The sequence below is a fragment of the Sarcophilus harrisii genome, chromosome 1 (assembly GCF_902635505.1).
Source record: "Sarcophilus harrisii chromosome 1, mSarHar1.11, whole genome shotgun sequence".
In the NCBI taxonomy this organism is placed as follows: domain Eukaryota; kingdom Metazoa; phylum Chordata; class Mammalia; order Dasyuromorphia; family Dasyuridae; genus Sarcophilus; species Sarcophilus harrisii.
This window is the reverse complement of record NC_045426.1, coordinates 409,609,394-409,631,505: the sequence shown is the minus strand read 5'-3', so window position 1 is coordinate 409,631,505 and position 22,112 is coordinate 409,609,394. Positions and strand designations below refer to the sequence as shown.

The window sequence follows — 22,112 nt, the reverse complement described above, 5'->3', positions numbered from 1 at the left end:
AAGAGTATGGGAAAGGAGCAAATCACTTAAATAGCAATGGTTAAGATTTGGAAGCACTTAAATAGCATGGATTATTAGGAGACAGAAAAGTGCTAGGGGAGCAGAAGTTTGAAATCTCATGTTTTTAGAAGATTTTCATGGAAAATTAGATTTTCTTTTCTCCATGACTCTTTGGGGTTATTTCATTAACATATCCACATCATCTTATACTTATCATCACTTTCTGGTATTCTATAGCAGTGTCTGGAGGTCATTTGAAGTTTACAATTCATAAGACCAAAAGACACTTGTGAAGATCGTGTATTTTTAAATCAGCAGGAGTCAAGAATTCAGGTTAGGGGAAAATAGTCAGTCTTTATTCTCAGTGAAGAAGGAGCGGAGGTAGAAGAGAATCAGTGATAGCAATGTGTGCAGCTGAGTCAAGAAGCTAGCTCGACCAGCAGCCACACAACCAGCAGCTCAGAGTCTTGAACCCAGGCCCAATCTCCCCCAGCTTTTCTTCCTGTCTCTCTCTCTGCCTCCACCCACCAAAATCGTCATTTCCTGTACAACACATCAAGACTTGCACAGAGAGTGGGCAGGGACCATTCTTTGTCCAATCATGTATATTAATAGAGTATAGTCCAATTACTATTTAGCCTCATGTACTTGGGACCTCAGCCCATTACATCTCCCACTTTCTTTTATTTTAGAACACAAGTGGTCATACCATCCCTGACTCCTCAGGGAGGTCAGAGCCCCAAGGGGAGGTGATCACAGCCTCCCTAACTTCTCAGGGAAGGAGGTGAAAGCACCAAAAAGGAGATGATCACGCCCTCCCTGACATCTCAGGAAGGGAGATGAAAAGCACCAAAGGGAAGTGGGGGTTGCTAGCAGGTTTCTGGGATGAAGGGTCTTATTATGCACAAACCCATCAGCATGGGAGGTATTACACAAGCACATAGCAATAACGCAGAGGCTATTAGTGATGACTCTCCCCACAATCAGTGCAGGCTCGATGTGGTGTAACAAACATGAATTGTACACACAAGTAGCGGAATAGCAAACAATATAAATCAACATGGTGTTGGAAAAGATCACCAGAAGTCCTAGAAGGAGGGTATGTAAACAACAGTCACACATACACCTTCTTCAGCAGCCAAGAGATAGTCCAAAACCAATCTATTGTCCATTGCTTCACATGTCAGGGAATCCAATGATCCCCCTGAGTTTTTGAAGTACTGCAAAAGTCTTTTTATGTGTTAGGGAATCCAATGATTCCAGCAGATTTTGAAGTCCTGTAACAGTCTTTTCATTTCTCAGAGAATCCAATGATTCCTAAGAGTTTTCAAGTCCTATGTCTCAGAGAATCCAATGATTCCTGAGGATTTTCAAGTCCTATGTCTCAAAGAATCCAGTGATTCCTGAGGGTTTTCGAGTCCTATGGCTCAGAGAATCCAATGATTCCTGAGGGTTTTGAAGTTCAACAATCTTTGATGTCCATGAGTCAAACGCCCTAATTGCCATGCTCTTTCAATGGTGAGCACAATCAGCAACAGAACCACCCGATATTTCTTGGGTCTTCTTTGTTTCACGGGTCTGCTCCGTCTCTCTGCAATGGACAAGGTGAATATGGCTCGTTGGCACCCATCTGATTCCTTCTCCACCTGTAGAGATACAAGCAAACCCTCTCCCCAAAGCAGTTAGCCTATCTGGTCCTTTCCATTCACCACTTTCTGGGTCTCTCCACATCACCTGGAGATTATCTAAAGATAGTGGTGCTGCTCACACTGGACACTGACCTTCCGGTGAGTTATAAAACCTGTCTGCCGGAGCCAGTGCATCTTTGTCAAAAATCAAGAAGTTAATAGTATAAAGAGCTAGATTTAGAAGTTCTCTAGGGTTACCTGTGGCTCCCTCTTTCTTTTGTTTTTGGAGGAGCGTCTTAATATCTCTGTTTCTCCTCTCCACTATTGCCTGTCCTTGAGGATTAAAAGGTATGCCCGTGGTGTGTAAAATCTTATACTGTGCACAAAAGTGTGCAAAATGTTTTGAAGTATAAGCAGGACCATTGTCTGTTTTTATTGCTTGTGGCACACCCATAATGGCAAATGCTTGTATGAGGAATTCAGTGACCACTCGGGCTGTCTCTTTTGCTGCTGGCATTGCAAAAGTGAATCCCAAAAGGTGTCTACACAACATGGATGAAAGACAGATGACCAAAAGATTTATAATGGGTCACATCCATTTGCCAGATTTCATTGGGTCTCAAACCACGAGGGTTCTTCCCTGGAGGCAGTGTAGGAGTGTGGAAAGGAAGGCAAGCCGTACAGGCTTTTACTATGCTCCTAGCTATCTCTCTTGTTGAGCAGCCTGATGATATTTGGAATGAGATGCCTGAGCTTCTTGGAACAAAGGGGTATTGACCAGCATAGTTAGAAGGCTATCTGCCTTTGAATTGCCATCAAATATGGGACCTGGAAGTCCACTATGAGAATGGACATGTAATATATAGATCTTACCTGGATGCTTTCTCACTTGCTCTTGAGTTTCTTAAAGAGCTGATATATATTTAGAGCCGGCAAATTTTATTTGGGCTGTGGCAATTCTTTGTACCACACCTACTGAATAGGCCGAATCAGATATTATATTTATGTCTCCTGGATAATAAGTAAGAGCTAGAATGATCGCGTACAATTCATTCTGCTGAGTGGACAGAAAAGGAGTTCTGACTACTCTCTTTATAGTTAGATCATGAGTACAAGCACAAATATTATGTTTGGATGCATCTGTGAAGATAGTTGGTGCTTGAAGAGGAACTTTAGAAACTTTTCTTCAAGAATCCATCGCCAATTATGTAATAGTCTAGTTATCTTTAATGGAACCCATGTATAAAATTTGGAGCCATGCTAATAAAATTTGCCACTCTGGGATGGTCTCACAACACATTAATTTGTGTATTGGTATAAAGGTGTATATCTTTGTCAGGTCTTGTCCCAGATAATTGTACTGCTTGCTTAGTGGCCTTTAATAAAATTCTAGCCACAAGCACTGGGTAGTGTAAGGCTTTGTTCTGGTTGTGCCGGAGGTTTCACTCACTCTATCACACTGTGTCCTTGATGAAGGACTGCTGTGGTGCCTCTTGTGTGGCAAAAACTGATATCTCAAAGGTTTTTGGTGACTCTTTCAACCACATTGGATAAAAGCCAGTTCAACTTCTCTCAAAGCCTCTTGAGCTTCTTTTGTAAGCTGGCATGAGTGAATTTAAAGCTACTGTCTCCCCTTAAAATGTCATATAACGGTTGTAACTGATAGGTAGTCAAACCTAACACTGGTCGCATCCATTGGATATCTCCTATCAATTTCTGAAAATCATTCAATGTGTTTAGCTTTTCTGTTCTTAAGGAGAATTTTTGAACTGTAAGCACTTTAGGGTATACTTCATATCCTAAATATTGAAAAGGAGCATGTCTTTGAATTTTTTCTGGTGCTATGTATAATTTGTAATTCCTTAGTGTTTCTATGGTCTTTTGTAGACATGCCTCTAACATTTGTTCCTCAGGTGCACATCCCAAAATGTAATCCATGTAATGTAATAGTATAACTTTTGGGAATGCTTTTCTTACTGGAGCAAGAGCAGCAGCAACATACATTTGATACATAGTAGGGCTGTTTTTCATTCCCTCTGGCAAAACTGTCCATTCATATCTTTTATAAGGCTCAGTTAAGTTAACGCTGGGCACTGAAAAGGCAAATCTTTTCATATCCTTCTTATCCAGAGGGATAGAATAGAAACATTCCTTGATATCTATGACCCAAAAAGGCCATTCTCTAGGCAACTGAGTAGGAGATGGAAGTCCAGCCTGAAGAGTTCCCATGGTTTCCATCTGTTCATTCACTTTTTTTAAATGCGTTAACATACTCCATTTCCCAGATTTCTTTTTCACAACAAACACTGGGGAATTCCAAGGACTTAGAGAAGGTTTTAAGTGTCCTTGGTCAAGTTGCTCCTGTACTATATCTAATAAGGCCTGAATTTTAGCGTTACTTAAGAGCCACTGTTCTATCCACACTGGTGTATCAGTTTTCCATTGGATAGGAACAGGTGAAAGTGTTGGCAGGCCTTCAACAGCATCCCTGCTTAAAAAACCAAAGTACTCATTTTTTAACCCTAATTGCTGTAAAACGTCTCTTCCCCACAGATTGATGGGGATTTTTTCAACTATAAAAGGAGTAAAAACTCCTGGTTTGCCTTCAAAAGTCCATCTCATAGGGACAGCACTAACTTCAGCTGCTATTGATCCTCCTACGCCAGACATGTAGGTGTCTGCTTTAATCTTTGACCAGTGACTGGGCCAGCTGGCACCTCTAATGACCGTCTGATCTGCACCAGTGTCTACCAATCCTTCCAATGGAAGGCCATTTATATAGATTGTGAGCATAGGTCGGTCAGTTGTTACAGCTGCTGTCCAGTAAATTGCTGGATTTTGTGATCTGGAATCAGAATCTGGGTGACTATCACCAGGCTGCTTATTAGGATTCTGTATGAGTAAACCTGATGCTACTTATTTTCTCCTGGGTGATAAATCACACATTGTCTGCCTGTATTGGTGACTGGGATATTATCTACACATTCCCCAGTTTCCCACATCAGTATGTGGATGGACACTATTTTGTACGTACTCTCAGGAGGTAAAATGGTCAAGCCTACTGTGCCTGGAGGCAAGGGATCCATAGGCTGGAGAGGAACAGATTTCACCTCTCCAGGGGGTATCTCAGTTGTCTCAGCTGCATACAACTCTATTCTCCCTAATTGTGATCCCTTTCTCCCATCAGGTTGCTTCCTGGCTGATTGATTGTGTAATCCCTTTCTGCCATCATATGGCTTCCTGGATGATTGGTCATATTGGGGTATTGGCCGTCCTAGGCACTGTCTGGGTGCACCATTGGCTGCCATCATGCCCCAAGTGTTTTTTGCCTGGGGCCCTGGGGCTGGGTCCCTCATCCCATTTCCCTGAACCTGTCTACATTCTGAGGCCCAATGGAAGCCTCTGTTGCATTTTAGACATAGGGTGCTGGGTCTTGTTCTCCCACCCTGTCCTCTCACTCTGCCTCTATACCAACATTGAGCTTTCAGATGCCCTACTTTACCACACTGAAAGCATTGACGTGTCTCTAGAAGTCCCTTGCCGGAAGGGACCCTGTCTACCCATGTTGGGATCTTGGGAAGTCTGCATCATAGTCTGGCTATAAAAGGCATTTGTACCCACCGTGGCACAGTGTCTTATGAACTCCTCTAAAGGAGCATCCTTGCGCAGCCCTAGTATAATCCTTCTGCACACCTCATTAGCATTTTCCTTAGCAAGTTGCCTTATTAAAACATCTGTTGATAGATTTTCCCCATTAGTTCTTGTGATAGCAGTCTGCAAATGTCCCACAAAGTCAGCAAAGGGCTCATCTGGCCCTTGCATTATTTTTGTGAAGGCCTCACCTTTATCATTTTTTATTGTGAATCGAAGCCCACGCTTTGATAGCATTAGCAGCAATTTGCTCATATGCTGCTACTGAATAATTAATCTGTGCTGTGACGTCTGCATATGGACCTATACCTTGTAGTAGGTCATAGGTGATCGCAGCATGAACAGCATTTTGACTATTTTGTTGGGCTTGTATCCTACAGAACTCACTATATTCAGAAAGCCACATGTATTTTGTCCAGGTTCTAGGCATACCCTTGCTATAGATTTCCAGTCATCAGGAGTCAAGATTTCAAAAGCCAAATTCTGTAATAGCATCTTAACATAAGCTGATGTAGCCCCATAAAGAGTGCAAGCCTTTTTAAGATCTTTAATGATTTCTACGTTAAAAGGGGCGTATCTTCGACTTTGTTGACCAGAGGCATTAAACTGGGAAATTACAGGAAAGATAAGTGGCTGGAGCTCCCGGATGTCCACGCCCTTTTCTTTGGCCTTCATTAAGCCCTCTTGCAGTCTGCTCAAATTTGGTGCTGGTGCTGTCACTCCCCCCGCCCCCCCACTGCCCCTCCTCCCTCCATCCCGGAGGGTGGAGTTGGTGGAGGAGAGTCAATCACTTGCTCCTGAGGTGGAGCTGAAGCTGCCTCCTGAGGTGGAAAGTCACCACACCCTTGCTCACTTAAGTCTCCATGCCCAGTGGGGATATGGTCATTAATTTCTTCATTGTCTTCCTCCTTAATATCATGGCTACTTTGAGAAGGAGTAGAAGGAGCCATGGGTTTTTTTCTTTCTTCTAGGGATAGGGTTTCTTAGTGCTAACTGAATTATATTGTATAAATAAAATGCCTCGATGGGAATTGAATGAGGACCATTTTGTCTGAAATACGTGGACAACTGTTGTCCAACCAGGAACCAGTTATCTCGAGAGATCTGCTCCTCCTCTACGAACCAAGGGGAGATGCAGTTTAATGTACCCACAAGTCTAGCTACCTGTTCCCAAGTTATAAGTAACCCATGTCTTTCTATCAGCTTAAGCATGCTTTCTATAGCACCACTCTTGGGTGGGGTTGGGGGCGGGGATGGAGAGTCTTTAGCTAGCATTTGTCCCATTTTAGCCAAAAAAAGATTACTGGTTTAGTTTTTAAGAAAATAAGTTCCTTATTTGTCTATTAACAATACTCACCCAAGTTCCTGGTCACCGGAGACTTCTTCAGTCCTTGGTTCCCACCGTTGGGCGCCAAATGTGAAGATCGTGTATTTTTAAATCAGCAGGAGTCAGGAATTCAGGTTAGGGGAAAATCGTCAGTCTTTATTCTCAGTGAAGAAGGATCGGAGGTGGAAGAGAATCGGTGATTGCAATGTGTGCAGCTGAGTCAAGAAGCTAGCTCGACCAGCAGCCACACAACCAGCAGCTGGGAGTCTCGAACCCAGGTCCAATCTCTCCCAGCTTCTCTTCCTGTCTCTCTCTGCCTCCACCCACCAAAATCGTCATTTCCTATACAACACATCAGGGCTTGCACAGAGAGTGGGCAGGGACCATTCTTTATCCAATCATGTATATTAATAGAGTATAGTCCAATTACTATTTAGCCTCAAGTACTTGGGACCTCAGTGCATCAACTCAAACCTCAGCCCATTACAGACACTGACCAAAAAGGCTAAATAGCTTTCTGATTTAGCAGATAGATACAATATTATTTTTAGTTAATATGTGATATTGTTTGCAAATAATGCTCCTTTGATCATTGGGACAGTTTAAAGTAGCTTCTAGATTTCCTTTTGCAATCTTACCATTATTGTGATTTCATATTACTTATTTATAACTTTACTATTCTAACTAGAAGGAAGGTCAAGAGGACCAAAAAAAAAGATACAATTTTAACACAACTAGTAAATAAATCAAGTACCTACTGAAAAGAAACAAAAACTTATTGATACCATTTCATTAATGTACAAACATATAGGCCGCCTAGTCTAATTCTATACTTGTGACTATAATATAGTTTTCCTTAATTAATATATACTTTTAGAATTACGTTTGTTAGTTTGGGGTTTTTTTTGTTGTTTTGTTTTGTTCTGGTTTTAAACTCTGGCTTAAAATTTTACTCACTAAAGTAAAGCCGACGGTTTCTAAGAAAAAGTTGTGCCAAAATGTCATGATATTGAGCTGGCCTGTCCATTAGGATATTTTAGTCCAGAACCATATGTATCAGTATATTTCTTGGGAGCAAGAGAGTCCAGTGGACAGAGGGTCATACATATATTCAAAATAACAACAATAAATAACATTTATGTAATGCTTACTATGTCCCAGGCACTGTAATAAATGTTTTACAGTTATTATTTTATTTGAACCTCATAACATACTTGGGAAGTGGGTGCTACTATTTTTATAGAAGACATGAACTGAATTGTTCAGAGTCACACAGCTAGTAAGTATCTGAGGCCATATTTGAACACAAATGTTCTTTACTCTAGATCTAGCATTAAATTCTGCCATCCAACTAAGCATCCATTTACAAATTATTTAACCTATTTCAGTATTAAAACAGATAATAATTGAGGCAGCTAGGTGGCATAGTGGATAAAGCACCAACCCTGAAGTCAGGAGGACCTGAGTTCAAATCTGGTCTTAAGACACTTAATGTTTCCTAGCTGTGTGACTCTGGGCAAGTCACTTAACCCCAATTGCCTTGGGAGGGGCGGGGGGGGGAACTAGATAGATAGACAGAAAGATAGATAAATAATACTTATATTTATCCCACAGGATTATTGTGAGTCATGATTTATATAAAGAGCTTTGCCAATCTAAAAATATTATATTATTTTCATTTGTCATTATTTCCTTTTAGCAAACTGAGAAACTGAGTTGAAGTATTCATAAAATAATGATGGCTTTATCTCTCTGTAACTAGATTTAAGATGATTTTATCATTTGGGATTATGCAATAATTGATTCCTTTTGGAACAGAATTGAATTTCAATGGTATGAGAAATTCCCAGTATGAAAATCCCTCTCTATTTCTAAATTTTAGCACCTGTTTTTCTTTTTATAGTCTTAGACAGGAAGCAAATGACAGGTTGCACATTTCCCACTGATCCATAGTGAGTAATGGTCAGAAATAGGACAAGTCAGTACTATTTACTCAGTAAAATTGACTCACCATCAGAATTACTCCTCTATCACCTTGTCTGATTTCAATAAAATTCAAACAGGACTTTCACTGAAGTGTGTATATGTGTGTATTTTTTTTTTTCCACTAAAGGGAATGTTTATCAACTACCATGGTTTTACTAAATGAACTTTATTTTGATTTTGTCTGTCTTAGACAACACGGCCAGCATTCTGACAAGAAGGCGGAGATTTAGTCGAACTATTCAGGATGTGTATTATCTACCTATTATGATCTCTGATGGGGGAATCCCCTCTCTTAGCAGCAGCAGCACCCTCACCATCAGAGTATGTGCATGTGAGAGAGATGGGCGTGTGCGAACTTGCCATGCTGAAGCCTTCCTGTCCTCTGCAGGCTTAAGTACAGGAGCCTTAATTGCTATTCTTCTCTGTGTCCTCATTCTCTTGGGTAAGTCATTGAAATGTAATGCCATTGTGTTTCATTTTTTGTTCTACTTTGAAATATCCCAGAAATGACTGGTATATGATGAAAGTGTGACTTCTCAAAAGTGACAAAAATCCAAAGTCTTTGGTAGTGGGCCACAAAAAAAGTTAACAAAAATGGTTGCAAAATCAAAGTCATAAAAGGCCACTATGTTCTGGAATTCCTGGTCTTCATATGCCAATGGGTAACTAGCACTACAAAATCATCAAAAGCAATTTGGAAATTATTTTGATTCAAATATGTGAAAGAGTTTGAAAGAGGAAAAATCCAGTGGAAAGCCATTGGGGGATAAAAGAAATGACATAATATAGATAGAAATATGTTACTTTTAAATTTTTTATGTAGACATAGTCTAATAATCTCTCTGGGAGGAACTTATATTCATTTAAAGAGAGTCTGAAACTTATAAAAGAGAAGGGAAATGACTTTGGAGAGAAATTCTTCAATCAGCATTTCAATGTCCCAAACCCTTTAGCTAATACTCTAATAATAATTTAACAACATTATAAAATGCTATATATAAAACTGTCTTTGAATTGGAAGATAAATTGTACTTTATCTTTTAATAGAGCCTGATTTCAAGTCTTTATCCATCCCCTTTATAAAATGGATCAATGCAGTTTGGAGGACTCTCAAGTAGTAAAGAAAAAAATAATCAAATTTATATTTTATGGGAAATGATGATTGATTAAAATTGAGATAGTAATTCTCCCTTCTATTGCTGATATAAGAAAACATTCTGACATCAGTAATTGAGTATGCTATTAACATACATTTCCTAAGAATATTATTTTCCTTAAATGCTATTTTAACTGTTTTTAACCTTTTTATACTTCTTCAAGCTCTCTACCTTTCACTGCTATAGTTGAACTAGCAGTTTTCATCCCAAAACATAGAATTCCATGTTTTTAATCTTCTCCTCCTGAGAATATAGCTGAAAGAAAGTCAGCCTCAAGATACACTATTATTGACATATTTGAGAGGGAAAGGGTAAGTGGCAGGAAGGTGCTGATAAATATTTAATAGTATCTCTACAACAAACCTTTAAGTATAATTAGTATTATTAAGATTTTCATTTTGTCTTTAAATCTAGAAAATAAATACATAAAGCTCAGATTTATATCATTTGCTGATTTGTGGAGTGTACATGTTCAAGCTGAAATTTTAATAATGATTTTTTTGAGATCCTGTTGGAGATGGCTCTAGCACATTCCTTTTACTCACTTTTTTTTTCTACAAAGTATATATTATAACTCGTTATTTTTAAAGAAATATGCTCAGAGGATAATTAGATCACTATAATATAAGCAGATATTGCCAGCATGTGGTGGAAAATTATTCCTTCTCAGAGGATTTTCTTCTATTTGCTGGGTCAAGACACATGTTGCCCAAAGGAAGAACAACCAGATATGATATTGGCATAGACTGAGTAGACTAGATAGAGCTGGATACTTATCCACTAGACCTGAAATCAGAAAGACATTTCAGCTCTAGTCTCAGATACTTATTAACTATAATCCTGGGCCAATCACTTAATGTCTGTCTGCCTCAGCTTTCTTATCTCTAAATTGGGGGCAATTATAATGTTGAGATTGGGAAGGGGACCTCAAAAGTTTGGAATTATAGACTGGCATTGTGAGGTGTTTCAAAAGAATGTGAATCCTTGAACCATTTCCTGGTCAAGGAGCAAAGTTTTATTGTAATTATAATGCCATAACAAGCAGTCTAAGTTCCAAAAATAAAAAAATAACAAGGAAACAGAAGCAAAGAGATACATTTGTCCAGCTTTCTATCACTGACATGCTAATTTTATAGCCCATAAGTAGAGCCAGGGAGTAGTCTCTGGAATTTGTTTCTCAATGACCAGATTATCACTGAGTAGATTATCAATCAGCAATGAACTGAAGAATGTTCTATTCAAAATCAGACAAATTCTTGTTTTTGTATTGGGAGTGGGGGAAGTCCCTGAGGAAGACTCCAAAACCAGAAGATTTAGGATTAAAACAGAAGCCCCCTAAAATCAGGGGAACACAAAATTATTGCTATATTACATCAATAACATCTACTTTTCAGGGTTCTTGTGAGGATAAAATGAAATATTTGTAAAGTGGTTTATGAATCTTAAAGCCATATATAAATGCTATTTATAATAGTAATTGTTATACTTGTGATTATTATTATATATTTTTAAGTATTCAATTTTCCTTTTCTCATGGAGTTTCTTACATAGACACAAGAGTTTTGTTTTATCAAACATACATATGTGATAGGTTCACACAATAAGGTGAGAATGTGAGAGAAATTTGTTTCTACCTCATGTCATAAAAATATAAGGTTCCTAATTAAATTTGTAACTGATACTGAGCATTCAAATCGACTCTTTCCTTGATATTTAGCAAGATTGGGAGACAGAATGTTGCAAAGTAAAGAAACCTGGAGTTGAAGTCTGAAACTCTGAATTTCAATCCTGCCTGTTACCACCTACATGAATTTGGACAGACATTTTGCTTCCTCATTAATAAAATAAGAGATCTGGATTAGATGATTTCCAAGGTATTTTCCATCTCTTGTGCCATGACTTATTTTTCTATGTTCTCTGAATATCCCCAATTCAGTTTCGTTCAGTTCTTTCATAAAGATTAAAACAAAATCCAATCTGCTAGTGATTTTTGGGGATGGTTACAAGACTTTATCCTATAAAGAAAGACAGAAAGAAACAAGCATTTATTAAGCACCTATGTCAGTGTACTAAGCACTGGACAATTTTTGGTCACATTCCTTTTGACTTGCCCTTCTATTATTCAATTTCCACCTACCTTAGGTATTTACCCTGAGGTTGTCAAGGTCTGGGTAATATCATTTGAATTAGAGAGGAGAGTTTATTTATCCTTGTTTTGTTGTTGTTGTTGTTGTTGTTGTTGTTGTTGTTTTATTTTGTTTTTTCCCATGTCACAATCAGGAAAATAAGAGAAATTTAACATAAATTTCAATTATTTTCATATGTTTGTAGATTTGTGATCTATTTTGATTCATTATGTGAAAATATTAAATTTGCTCTTTTGGAAAAGAAAATATAAATACAACATTTCTGAATTTTATTTTCTTATCTTCTAAAATCATTTTCAGTCTTCTTTTTTGGTGAAATAATGTTTTGTCAGTTGATTAAAAATTTAAAAGTCAGTTCTTGAATGGAGGAAAAGTAGATGTAAATATCAAGCAATTTAAAATTCTTGCATATAAATATTTTGTACATATGTGCTTTACTACTATTATGGTCTAAGTTTAAACTTACTCCTCTCATGGAGGCTGTGTGTATTTCTGGGAAGGAGTAAAACAGGTTCTTAGAAGATTTTATATTTGCTGACTTTACTATGTAATTTCAGAATAAGACCTGCTCTCTGAGGACTCAACCAGCCACTAACAACAGAAATTGGAAAATTTTGCTCTTATTGTTGTTATACTTCTTTCTTGTTCTTATACTTGTTCTTTTTGCTGTTTTCTCCTTTTTCCTTCTCCTTTTTATTATTGTTTTTTTACAAAAGCTGGTTCAATTTACTTTTGTCCTGTGCATTTTTCATTTTGATTTCTTTAAATATAACTCTGAATATCATAGTCTGTAATGCCAGAGAAACTGAGGCAAGATAGATATTAGAGAATTTGAATATTTTATTTGAAAGGGAGAGATTGTGCTGGAGGCATGCTGCCCCCAGGGCTGATGTCCAAACCATCCAGCAGCTAATAGTGCTTCCCATGAAGTACACACACACACACACACACACACACACACACCTCCAAGCTATGAGAGGGATAGACCAAGGCAGGGGTGGAGTCAGAACACTGAGATTGGGAACAGACTCTGGTTCTGACAGGGTTGGGGGAGGCACCAGACATTCTGATAAGTTGGAAGGGGGAGAGGCACTGAACATTCTAATGATGTCTAAGATAGAAGTTCTTTCTCCTTATCTGGATCATCATGATTAGGAGGGAGAGGTACTGTTGCAGGATTGAATAGAACAATTAGGAACTGAGGCAGAACAATTCAGGGAAACCCAGGCAGGACTATTTAGGGAAACTGGGTCAGGACAATTAGGTAACTGTGGCACAACAGCCAAATTCCAAAAACTCCAGTTCAAGAGAAAATGTTAAAAACACCAAAACAAACGAACAAACAAACAAAAAAACCAAATAAATAAATCCAACTATGCCACAATTAGAACCTCCCCAGATCTAGCAGTGGCTACATTAAAAGACTATAGGTCTTAAAACATTATATATATATATATATATATATATATATATATATTTAAATTTTTAATTTTTAAATTTTTTTAAATTATAACTTTTTATTGACAGAACCCGTGCGTGGGCAATTTTTTACATGGCAAACAGTCCTATACATGTTAAATATGTCACACTATATCTTAGGCACAATATATGTGTGCAGAATTGAACAGTTCTCTTGTTGCACAGGAACAATTGGATTTAGAAGGTAAAAATAACCCGGGAAGAAACACAAAAATGCAAACAGTTTACATTCATTTCCCAGGGTTCTTTCTTTGGGTGTAGCTACTTCTGTTCTTCATTGATCAATTGAAACTGAGTTAGATCTTCTCTTTTTCAAAGAAATCGACTTCTATCAGAATACATCCTCATACAGTATCATTGTTGAAGTATATAATGATCTCCTAGTTCTGCTCATTTCACTTAGCATCAGTTCATGTAAGTCTCGCCAGTCCTCTCTGTATTCATCCTGCTGGTCATTTCTTACAGAACAATAATATTCTATAACATTCATATACCACAATTTACCCAACCATTCTCCAATTGATGGGCATCCATTCAGTTTCCAGTTTCTAGCCACTACAAACAGGGCTGCCACAAACATTTTGGCACATACAGGTCTCTTTCCCTTCTTTAGTATTTCTTTGGGATATAAGCCCAGTAGTAGCACTGCTGAATCAAAGGGTATGCACAGTTTGATAACTTTTTGGGCATAATTCCAAATTGCTCTCCAGAATGGTTGGATTCGTTCACAGCTCCACCAGCAATGCATCAGTATCCCAGTATTCTTGCATCCCCTCCAACATTCATCATTATTTTTTCCTGTCATCTTCATCAATCTGACAGGTGTGTAGTGGTATCTCAGAGTTGTCTTAATTTGCATTTCTCTGATCAATAGAGATTCTCTGATCAAAGAGTGGAACACTCTTTCATATAAGTGGAAATAGTTTCAATTTCATCATCTGAAAATTGTCTATTCATATCCTTTGACCATTTATCAATTGGAGAATGGCTTGATTTCTTATAAATTAGAGTCAATTCTCTATATATTTTCTAAATGAGGCCTTTACCAAAACCTTTAACTGTGAAAATGCTTTCCCATTTTTTTTTTGCTTCCCTTCTAATCTTATTTGCATTAGTTTTGTTTATAGAAAGGCCTTTTAATTTGATATAATCAAAATTTTCTATTTTGTGATCAATAATGATCTCTAGTTCATCTTTGGTCACAAATTCCCTTCTCCTCCAGAAATCTGAGAGGTAAACTATCCTATGTTCCTCTAATTTATGTATAATCTTGTTCTTTATGCCTAAATCATGGACCCATTTTGATCTTATCTTGGTATATGGTATTAAGTGTGGGTCCATGCCTAATTTCTGCCATAATAATTTCCAGTTTTCCCAGCAGTTTTTGTCAAATAATGAATTTTTATCCCAAAAGTTAGGATCATTGGGTTTGTCAAACACTAAATTTCTATAGTTGACTATTTTGTCTTGTGAACCTAACCTATTCCACTGATCAGCTAATCTATTTCTTAGCCAATACCCAATGGTTTGGTGACTGCTGATTTATAATACAGTTTTAGATCAGGTACAGCTAGGCCACCTTCATTTGATTTTTTTTTTCATTAATTCCCTTGAGATTCTCAACCTTTTGTTCTTCCATGTGAATTTTGTTATTATTTTTTCTAGGTAAAACATTATGTTTTGAAGAGCAAAAAAAAAAAAGCAAAACTGGTTTTGCAGACAAATATACCATACCAGGCAAGTTAAGCATAATCCTGAATTGGGGGTGGAGATGGGGGGTATAGCTGTTGTATAGCTCCTAATATAACTGCACTAACATATACTAACAGATCGTTATCTGACAGTCAGCATTGTTTGTTGCACTCTCAAGACTAGGTAGCTTTAGAGTTATTACTAAATCCTCTCTAGGATTTATACCACATCATATCCACTGGATCTGGAGTCAGGAAGATTTGAATTCAAATCTAGTCTCAGAATAATATTAAATTTTAAACAATACAAAACAATACCAAGACATAAACAGAAAACTTGGGTTCTCCCCCACATCTACAACTTGGAACAATGATTTAAAATTATTTGAAAATATAATTATAGTGGAACTCAAAGATTATCAAATCTTAGTCATAATCACATTTGAATGTACTCTTTGATATCTTCTTTCAGTGCTATTTAACTTCTTAAAGATTTTTTTAATGATTTAGTCCTTAAAAGAAGGTACTAGGATGCTTTAACTAATTTTAATAAAGATTTTGTTGTTCTTATATTAAGCCCAAATATAACACTACAACTTCCACCCATTCCTAGTTCCTAGACTTGTTCCCTAGATCCAAACAAAACAGGTTTACTTATTTCAGTCTGGTAAATTCTTAGAGAAAGCTACAAGTACTCTCTACCCACAGCTCACCCATTCTTCACTATAAATACTACCTATTTATTTAATCTTTCTATAGTAAGATTTAGAATACCTTGTGATTTTGTATTCCCCTGACCTTGGGGGCTTCTGTTCTAATGGGTCTTTTAAGACATCTCACCACACCAATCTGGGACTTTTGAAGCCCCCCCTTTCCTAACTTCAACACCATCACTATCCTGACATCTATTTATGGATATAACTTGCCAGTGCCTTTTTATAAAATGGCAATATGAAAAATGGAGCAAGGAATATAGAAAAAATGTAATTTTCCTCATTATGGATACTGTCCTTTCATTAAAGTATTATCCTTTCTGGGACTGATTTGTTGATCTCTTGGTACCTTCCAGCTCTAAAATTCTCCAAGAATTTTATTTTTGGATATTACATTTTCATGGATTTTTAATGCTGTATTTATAAAATAGAAGAATTTAAAAGAAAAACAAATGGAGGGGATGTGATTTTTTTTAGTCATTTTATAAACAAAGAAAAATTATTTGATTCTGCAAATAAATGCTTTAACATCAAAAATATAATGCTTGAGTCTTCTAATCACATGAAAATTCCAAGAAAACTATTCTAATTTTTAATTAATTAGTAAATTAATATCCAGTTAAAATATTATGATTCCCATCCAATTTGTCATTTTTCTTTTTTTCTAGACCAAGAGGAAGTCAAACTATTTCAAAACAAACAAACAAAAAAATTTTGTCATATAGTTTGCTATTGTATGGGACAGGTTGGGTTCAAGACCCTCTTCCCAATTAATTAATCAGAGACTTCATCAGGTACAAAGAGAAAGCATTTATTTAATCCCTGAAGGGAGAGGTCCAGACATACCTGGGAGACATCCCAACTCTGCCATGGGCTCCTGGAACCTGTACAGCTTCCGGTTTGTCCAGAATTTAAAAGCAAAAGACCAGAGCCATCTTATTAGATAGACTAAAAGGATTTAACCATCTTTGACCCAGGGTCCTAGTTCTGGGAACAGGGATCATGTGACTCAATACTGAGAAATACTTTATCCAATCAGTCCCATTCAGTGCCCCTTCTTTTTCATCAGTTTGAAGATTTCTGACCCCAATCCTGATATATTTTGGACTGCAGCCCTGTGGAGGCCTGAGAGCCTCAGAGCCATTGTCACATCATTTCCACCTCAAGCAGTCCAGACCCAGACTCATTTGAGACAAAAGGACTAAGGTCTCATCTTATGGAGCTGCTTCAGGCTGACAAGGGGTGTCAAGCTGGCCCTACCCAGTGGGGTCCATACTGAAAAAAGGGTTCAAGTGACTTGAAGGCAGCCACAGCAGTGTCTGGTGCTGTGTGTTCAGAATCAGGTCTCAGGTGATTTTTAGATTGGCCAAGTGTTGGAATTTCATGGCTGGGAGTCTGGAAGAAGCAACTCTCTCTCACAAGTATATCAAAATGCAAGAATTAAATATAAGTAAAAGAGAAAGAATAAACAAAAGTAGAGTTAATAAAGAGATTACTAGGAACAGGAACCAGGAAATCCACCCAGAATAAAGCTGGGGGGGAGATGAGGTTATCATAGATGCCTCTCATCCAACTTTCCTAGGACAGATACCAAAGAATGAATGTTTTTCCCAAATTCTTGCTTTCCTTTCCTCAAAGGAGAAGGTGCAATGGGTAGAACATGTGCCCTTCAGTGAATATGATCTCTCTCACAAAAACTCTAGAGCCCTACAAGGGAAAGTTTTTACTAAAGTTTTTCACAGATGTTAACAAAACCAAGCAGTTTGAAGTCCCTGCTAGGGGCACATGTGCAGGCCCTTTTCAGAATTTATTTGCCTGAGAGCTATGAGGGAATGCAAGAGTCAGGGAAGTGAAGTTGCCATGGTCAGGGGCAAAACATCAGCAACATGGGCAGCTGATCTGTAAGCCTGAATTCCTCTTCATTTAAAAACAACAGAAACCACTCTAGGTCCATGCATAGCTGACAGTAATCATTTTCTCTGCATACTTCATGGGGAATTGTTTGGGTGTCAAAAATTCTCTTTCCATATAGCACTCCATGATCATGCAAAACATGAAAAACACATTTGAAGTCAGTATAGATCTCTGATAAATAAGTTAGGGCTCTAGGACTGGGGTTCCAGAGACCCCAAGGACCTAACCCCACCTTCTATCAACATATAGTAAAAGACTCTAGGCAGATTAGTTTAACTTTTAGGGTCCTTAAAAAACAAAAACAAACAAAAAAAAAAAACCTTAGCCTAAACCGGGCATGCCTGCTTTCTCTCAATGAACAAAAGGCAAAGTGGGAGTGGCCCCCAAGTACTTGGGCAAAGTAAGCCTTTAGATAAAGGAACTAGCCCCAGGAAGTAAAAACAGTTAAAAAATATAATAGCAGCAACCAGAAAGTCCTCCAGGGTTGAGTTGTAAATTAAAATATCTATCTACTTGTATTGTGTTTTATATCTTCCACTGACCACTTATTCTGATTGCATACATTTGCTGTAAGAGGAAAAAAATCAGGTGACTTTCCAAAGTTTTTTTTAAACCATTCCACCTTAAGCCAGACTCAGGAATAATCAGGTGGGTTCTCATTCAAAAGAATGGCACTGGGAAATTGAGTCAGAAGGATCCTATCTTCAGCAGAAACCAAGATTGTCCTTCTAATTAGTTCCCCAATATTACCTTCCACCTGTAACAGCTTCTTCAGAGTAGCTTGTGGCATATTCCTTTCAGATGGTGGAACACTGCTTTGATAATCTATCCAGAGAGTCATACCTGAATTTGAAACTCCAAATAAATATCAGCTGCAGTCCCAAAAGATTTTATCTCCTATAACAATTATCATTAATCAAAACTTCAGATGAATCTAGCTCTCAAGGATCACAGTAAGATATTCATCATAAAAAGTTCACAGCTTATACAGCTTATCTTTCATATCTAAGTAGATAGTTCTAAGTTCAACATTACACAGATCATTTTGCTTTTAAAATACCCAATACAGAGAAAAATTCTAAATTGCATATTATCCATTTTGTTTCCACATAAAAGAAACTTGCATTTTAAACATTAATATTCTCTTTATTCTTAAAAAAAATTAAACTTTTGGAAATAACTCTAAAATTATCAGATCAGATCAGATTAAAATTCTGCTCTAGTTTTTTTTTTTTTTTTTTTTTATCATATTCCTTAAAGAGACCATTATGTACTTAAATAAAATTAAATAATTTGCTGAAGACAGATGGGATATCTTAGTAGAAATAAATTGTTTTCAGAAAACTAATGGTTCCAACAAACCTCTTAGAGCAGCTATAGAGTTGAAAAAAAAAATCATTCAGTTACTAACACCATGTAAATGTAGGCTATTCCTTTAAACAGTAGAAGCAATAAATGTTTGAACCAGCAAGGAGCTGCAGTTTGTTAAAAAGCAGCCTCATTTAATGGGGGGAGAGGGATTTGATTGTCACCTGACAAGGCCCTTTCCATGTGGCCCCCCTTCTCCCACTCCACCATCTTTCCCAACCCCACTTTCTCACAGCTAATCTTTTTAGGGTGCCAATTTCGCCAGGATCTAATCTGCCAACTAAAGACAGGCCCCAACCTCATGGGGTATCTCCTTTCCCATGGCAAATGGCAAATTCACTAAGAGTTTGCACCTTTTTGTCGCTTATTTCTAGCAAGCCATTTTCTTCTCTCTTCTTTCTTTCACACTATCTCTTCCAGTCCAAATCCTCTCTCTCCTCCCAATGCCTACTTGTTCAAACCTATTCCTACATACTTTAAACATTCCCAAATCAATAACTCTTCTAATTAGATGCTCCATTTAAAATATTAATTGCTTTTGCAAATCAATCTTTCTTGTCCCTTGCCTTTAAATCACTTTTTTTTAAACTTTAAACTTCAAAATGCACAATAACTTTGAACCAAATTTCATAAAACTTATATAAATACCCAACAGAGCTGACAAATTTTTAAGGCATAACTCATAGTTTACAAATTACCCAGTACTTCTAGAAAGCAACATACCATCAAAGTAGGGAAATACAAACACGATGTCCCCTGAGGTAAGCTACTGGCATTTTGTTTTAATAATCTATATTTTAACTTAAAAATCCAATCAAATACAGCTTTAAATTCCCAATAATATAAAACTGCTTTTACTATCATATTTCAAATAATGAATTTCACTAAACAGCATAGTTTCTTTCTTTCCCTTGGGTCCCACATGACCCTGCTGAGGTCGAGGAACAAGGAAGGAAAAGAAAGAAACTATCATCTTCACTCTATGCACAATCCTCCCCAATTTAATTGAATTGCTTTGGAATTTTGAAATGACCAGTTGCCAAATTCCCGACCATTATTCCCAATGGAATTTTCCTAAAGCTCCAATTTTAGCCAGAGTTGGAGCCTACAGAAAAGTCAAACCTTTCTAATAAATTCTATCTCACAGAACAAACATGACAATGGTATTCTGCACAAACACAGACAAAAATTACATGGAAAGAGACCAACCCTTCCCCACATACAACAGAAATACCCAAGTGCTTTTTTTTTTTTCCTTTTTGTTTTGAAGATTTGAGGTGGACTGCCCCCTCTTAGAGCATGCACTCTCACTCCCCTGGTCTCTAGCAAATGCACAACTGACCCCTCCCCCCCCCCCCCCCCCCCCCCAGGATGGCTTGGCAGACCAGGATCAGAAGGAGTTACCTACCTTCCTAGCCAGCTATAGAGCACCCCCATCCTGTGCCATTAATAGAACTCCTTAATCTGTCCCTCACCCCTTAATCTGGATCACCCAAGACTTGATGATCCCAGGGCCCACAAGGATAGTTCAAGGGCACATTCACAGATAGTGCCTCTAGGATCACACATACATAAGTTACCTGACTCTCTCTTCCCTGGGTTTCATCTTCAATGACTTGTATGCCTTCTGTTTGCATCTGAGTGTCTCTTCTGTCCTAGGTCCATTCTTCACAGAGAGAAAGGCTGCGAGTCTGATCTCAAGGTCGGTTGGAGAACTCAAGCTGGCACCTACCTTGAATCAGGACCCCAGCCATCTCTCTGGGAAGCCACATATCCCGGACGAGCCCCATAAACTGTGTGGGACAGGTCGGGTAAAAGACCCCGTTCCCAATTAACTAATCAGAGACATCATCAGGTACAAAGAGAAAGCCTTTATTTAATCCCTGCAGGGAGAGGCCCAGACACATTTGGGAACCATCCCAACTCTGCTCCTGGAACCTGGTCAGCTTCCGGCTTGTCCAGGGTTTCAAAGCAAAAGACCCAAGTCTTCTCATTGGATAGACTAAAAGGACTTAACTATCCTTCATCAATGGTCACTTCCTTCAACTTTCTGTATTCCAGGGTTTAAAGTTCATCCCTCCAGAGATCATGACCTCTCCAGGATGGGGACAGGGATCATGTGGCTCAATACTGAGAAATACTTCCAACATCCCCTTCATTATCCTATATGTACCCCATATATACTTCTATGACACTAATAGGTATGGGACACATTTGTGGTCAAGAAACAACTGTGAAAGGACACAACTATAATGGACATGTATACTCAAAAAACATATATGAAGGGATAATCATGGAAGGGACCATTGTAATCAGACATACATGGTCAGGGGCAATTTGCACTTGAAAGCTATTTTACAATGTCATATTACTCTTTATAGGGTACTTTTACTCTGTATGGCATTTAGCTAATTACTGCTTGCTACTTCTATTTTCTGGTTTTCAGTTGTAATATATTTAATTTCAGAGTTTCTCTGGTGTCTCTGCCTGTCAGGTCTGGAAAGATCAAAACTTCAGGCTATTTTAGCTCTTTTGCAATTTAGAATGCAACTGACTACAACCAATCAAGTAGTTAGAGGAAATCCTTCAGAATGTGTTTGCTTTTTTGTGATGCTGATACTACTGAACTTGTCCCCTCTCATAGCTAATTTATTTCTTTCAAATAATGTTGGTCTTTCCATGGGTCTAGTGGTCCTCAATATGATTTTACCAGCCACTAAATGAACTCCATCCTTCATTAGGGTCCTGTTATTTATCTTAAACCAAAGCACAGATAGCCAAATACCATTCTCTGACAACATCTTCTTGGCCATCTTTCCTAATTTTTTTTTTTTTTCAGAAGACCCTGACTTCAAATAACAGTAGTAATGAAAACAATATTAAATTCCCTAAAATCTTCATTTTCTTTTTTTAAAAAAATATATGTTGTTTAGAAATATTTTCTAAGTTTCCTTTGGCAGTATTATTTATTCCCATGTAAATCACCATAAGTGGATAATGGCCCACTAGTCTGACAGATTTGGGAAGGTTCTCTGCTCCATACTCAATCAG

General features: G+C 37.7%; 1 protein-coding gene across 1 annotated transcript in view; it reads left to right on the top strand.

The window, feature by feature from the left end:
- The window catches only part of CDH18 (cadherin 18), a 425,120-nt gene that overhangs the window by 395,470 nt on the left and 7,538 nt on the right, over positions 1-22,112 (top strand). The window contains exon 10 of the mRNA XM_003759639.2: positions 8,783-9,034. Coding sequence (XP_003759687.1) covers positions 8,783-9,034 — 252 coding nt within the window. The remainder of the gene's footprint in view (positions 1-8,782; positions 9,035-22,112) is intronic.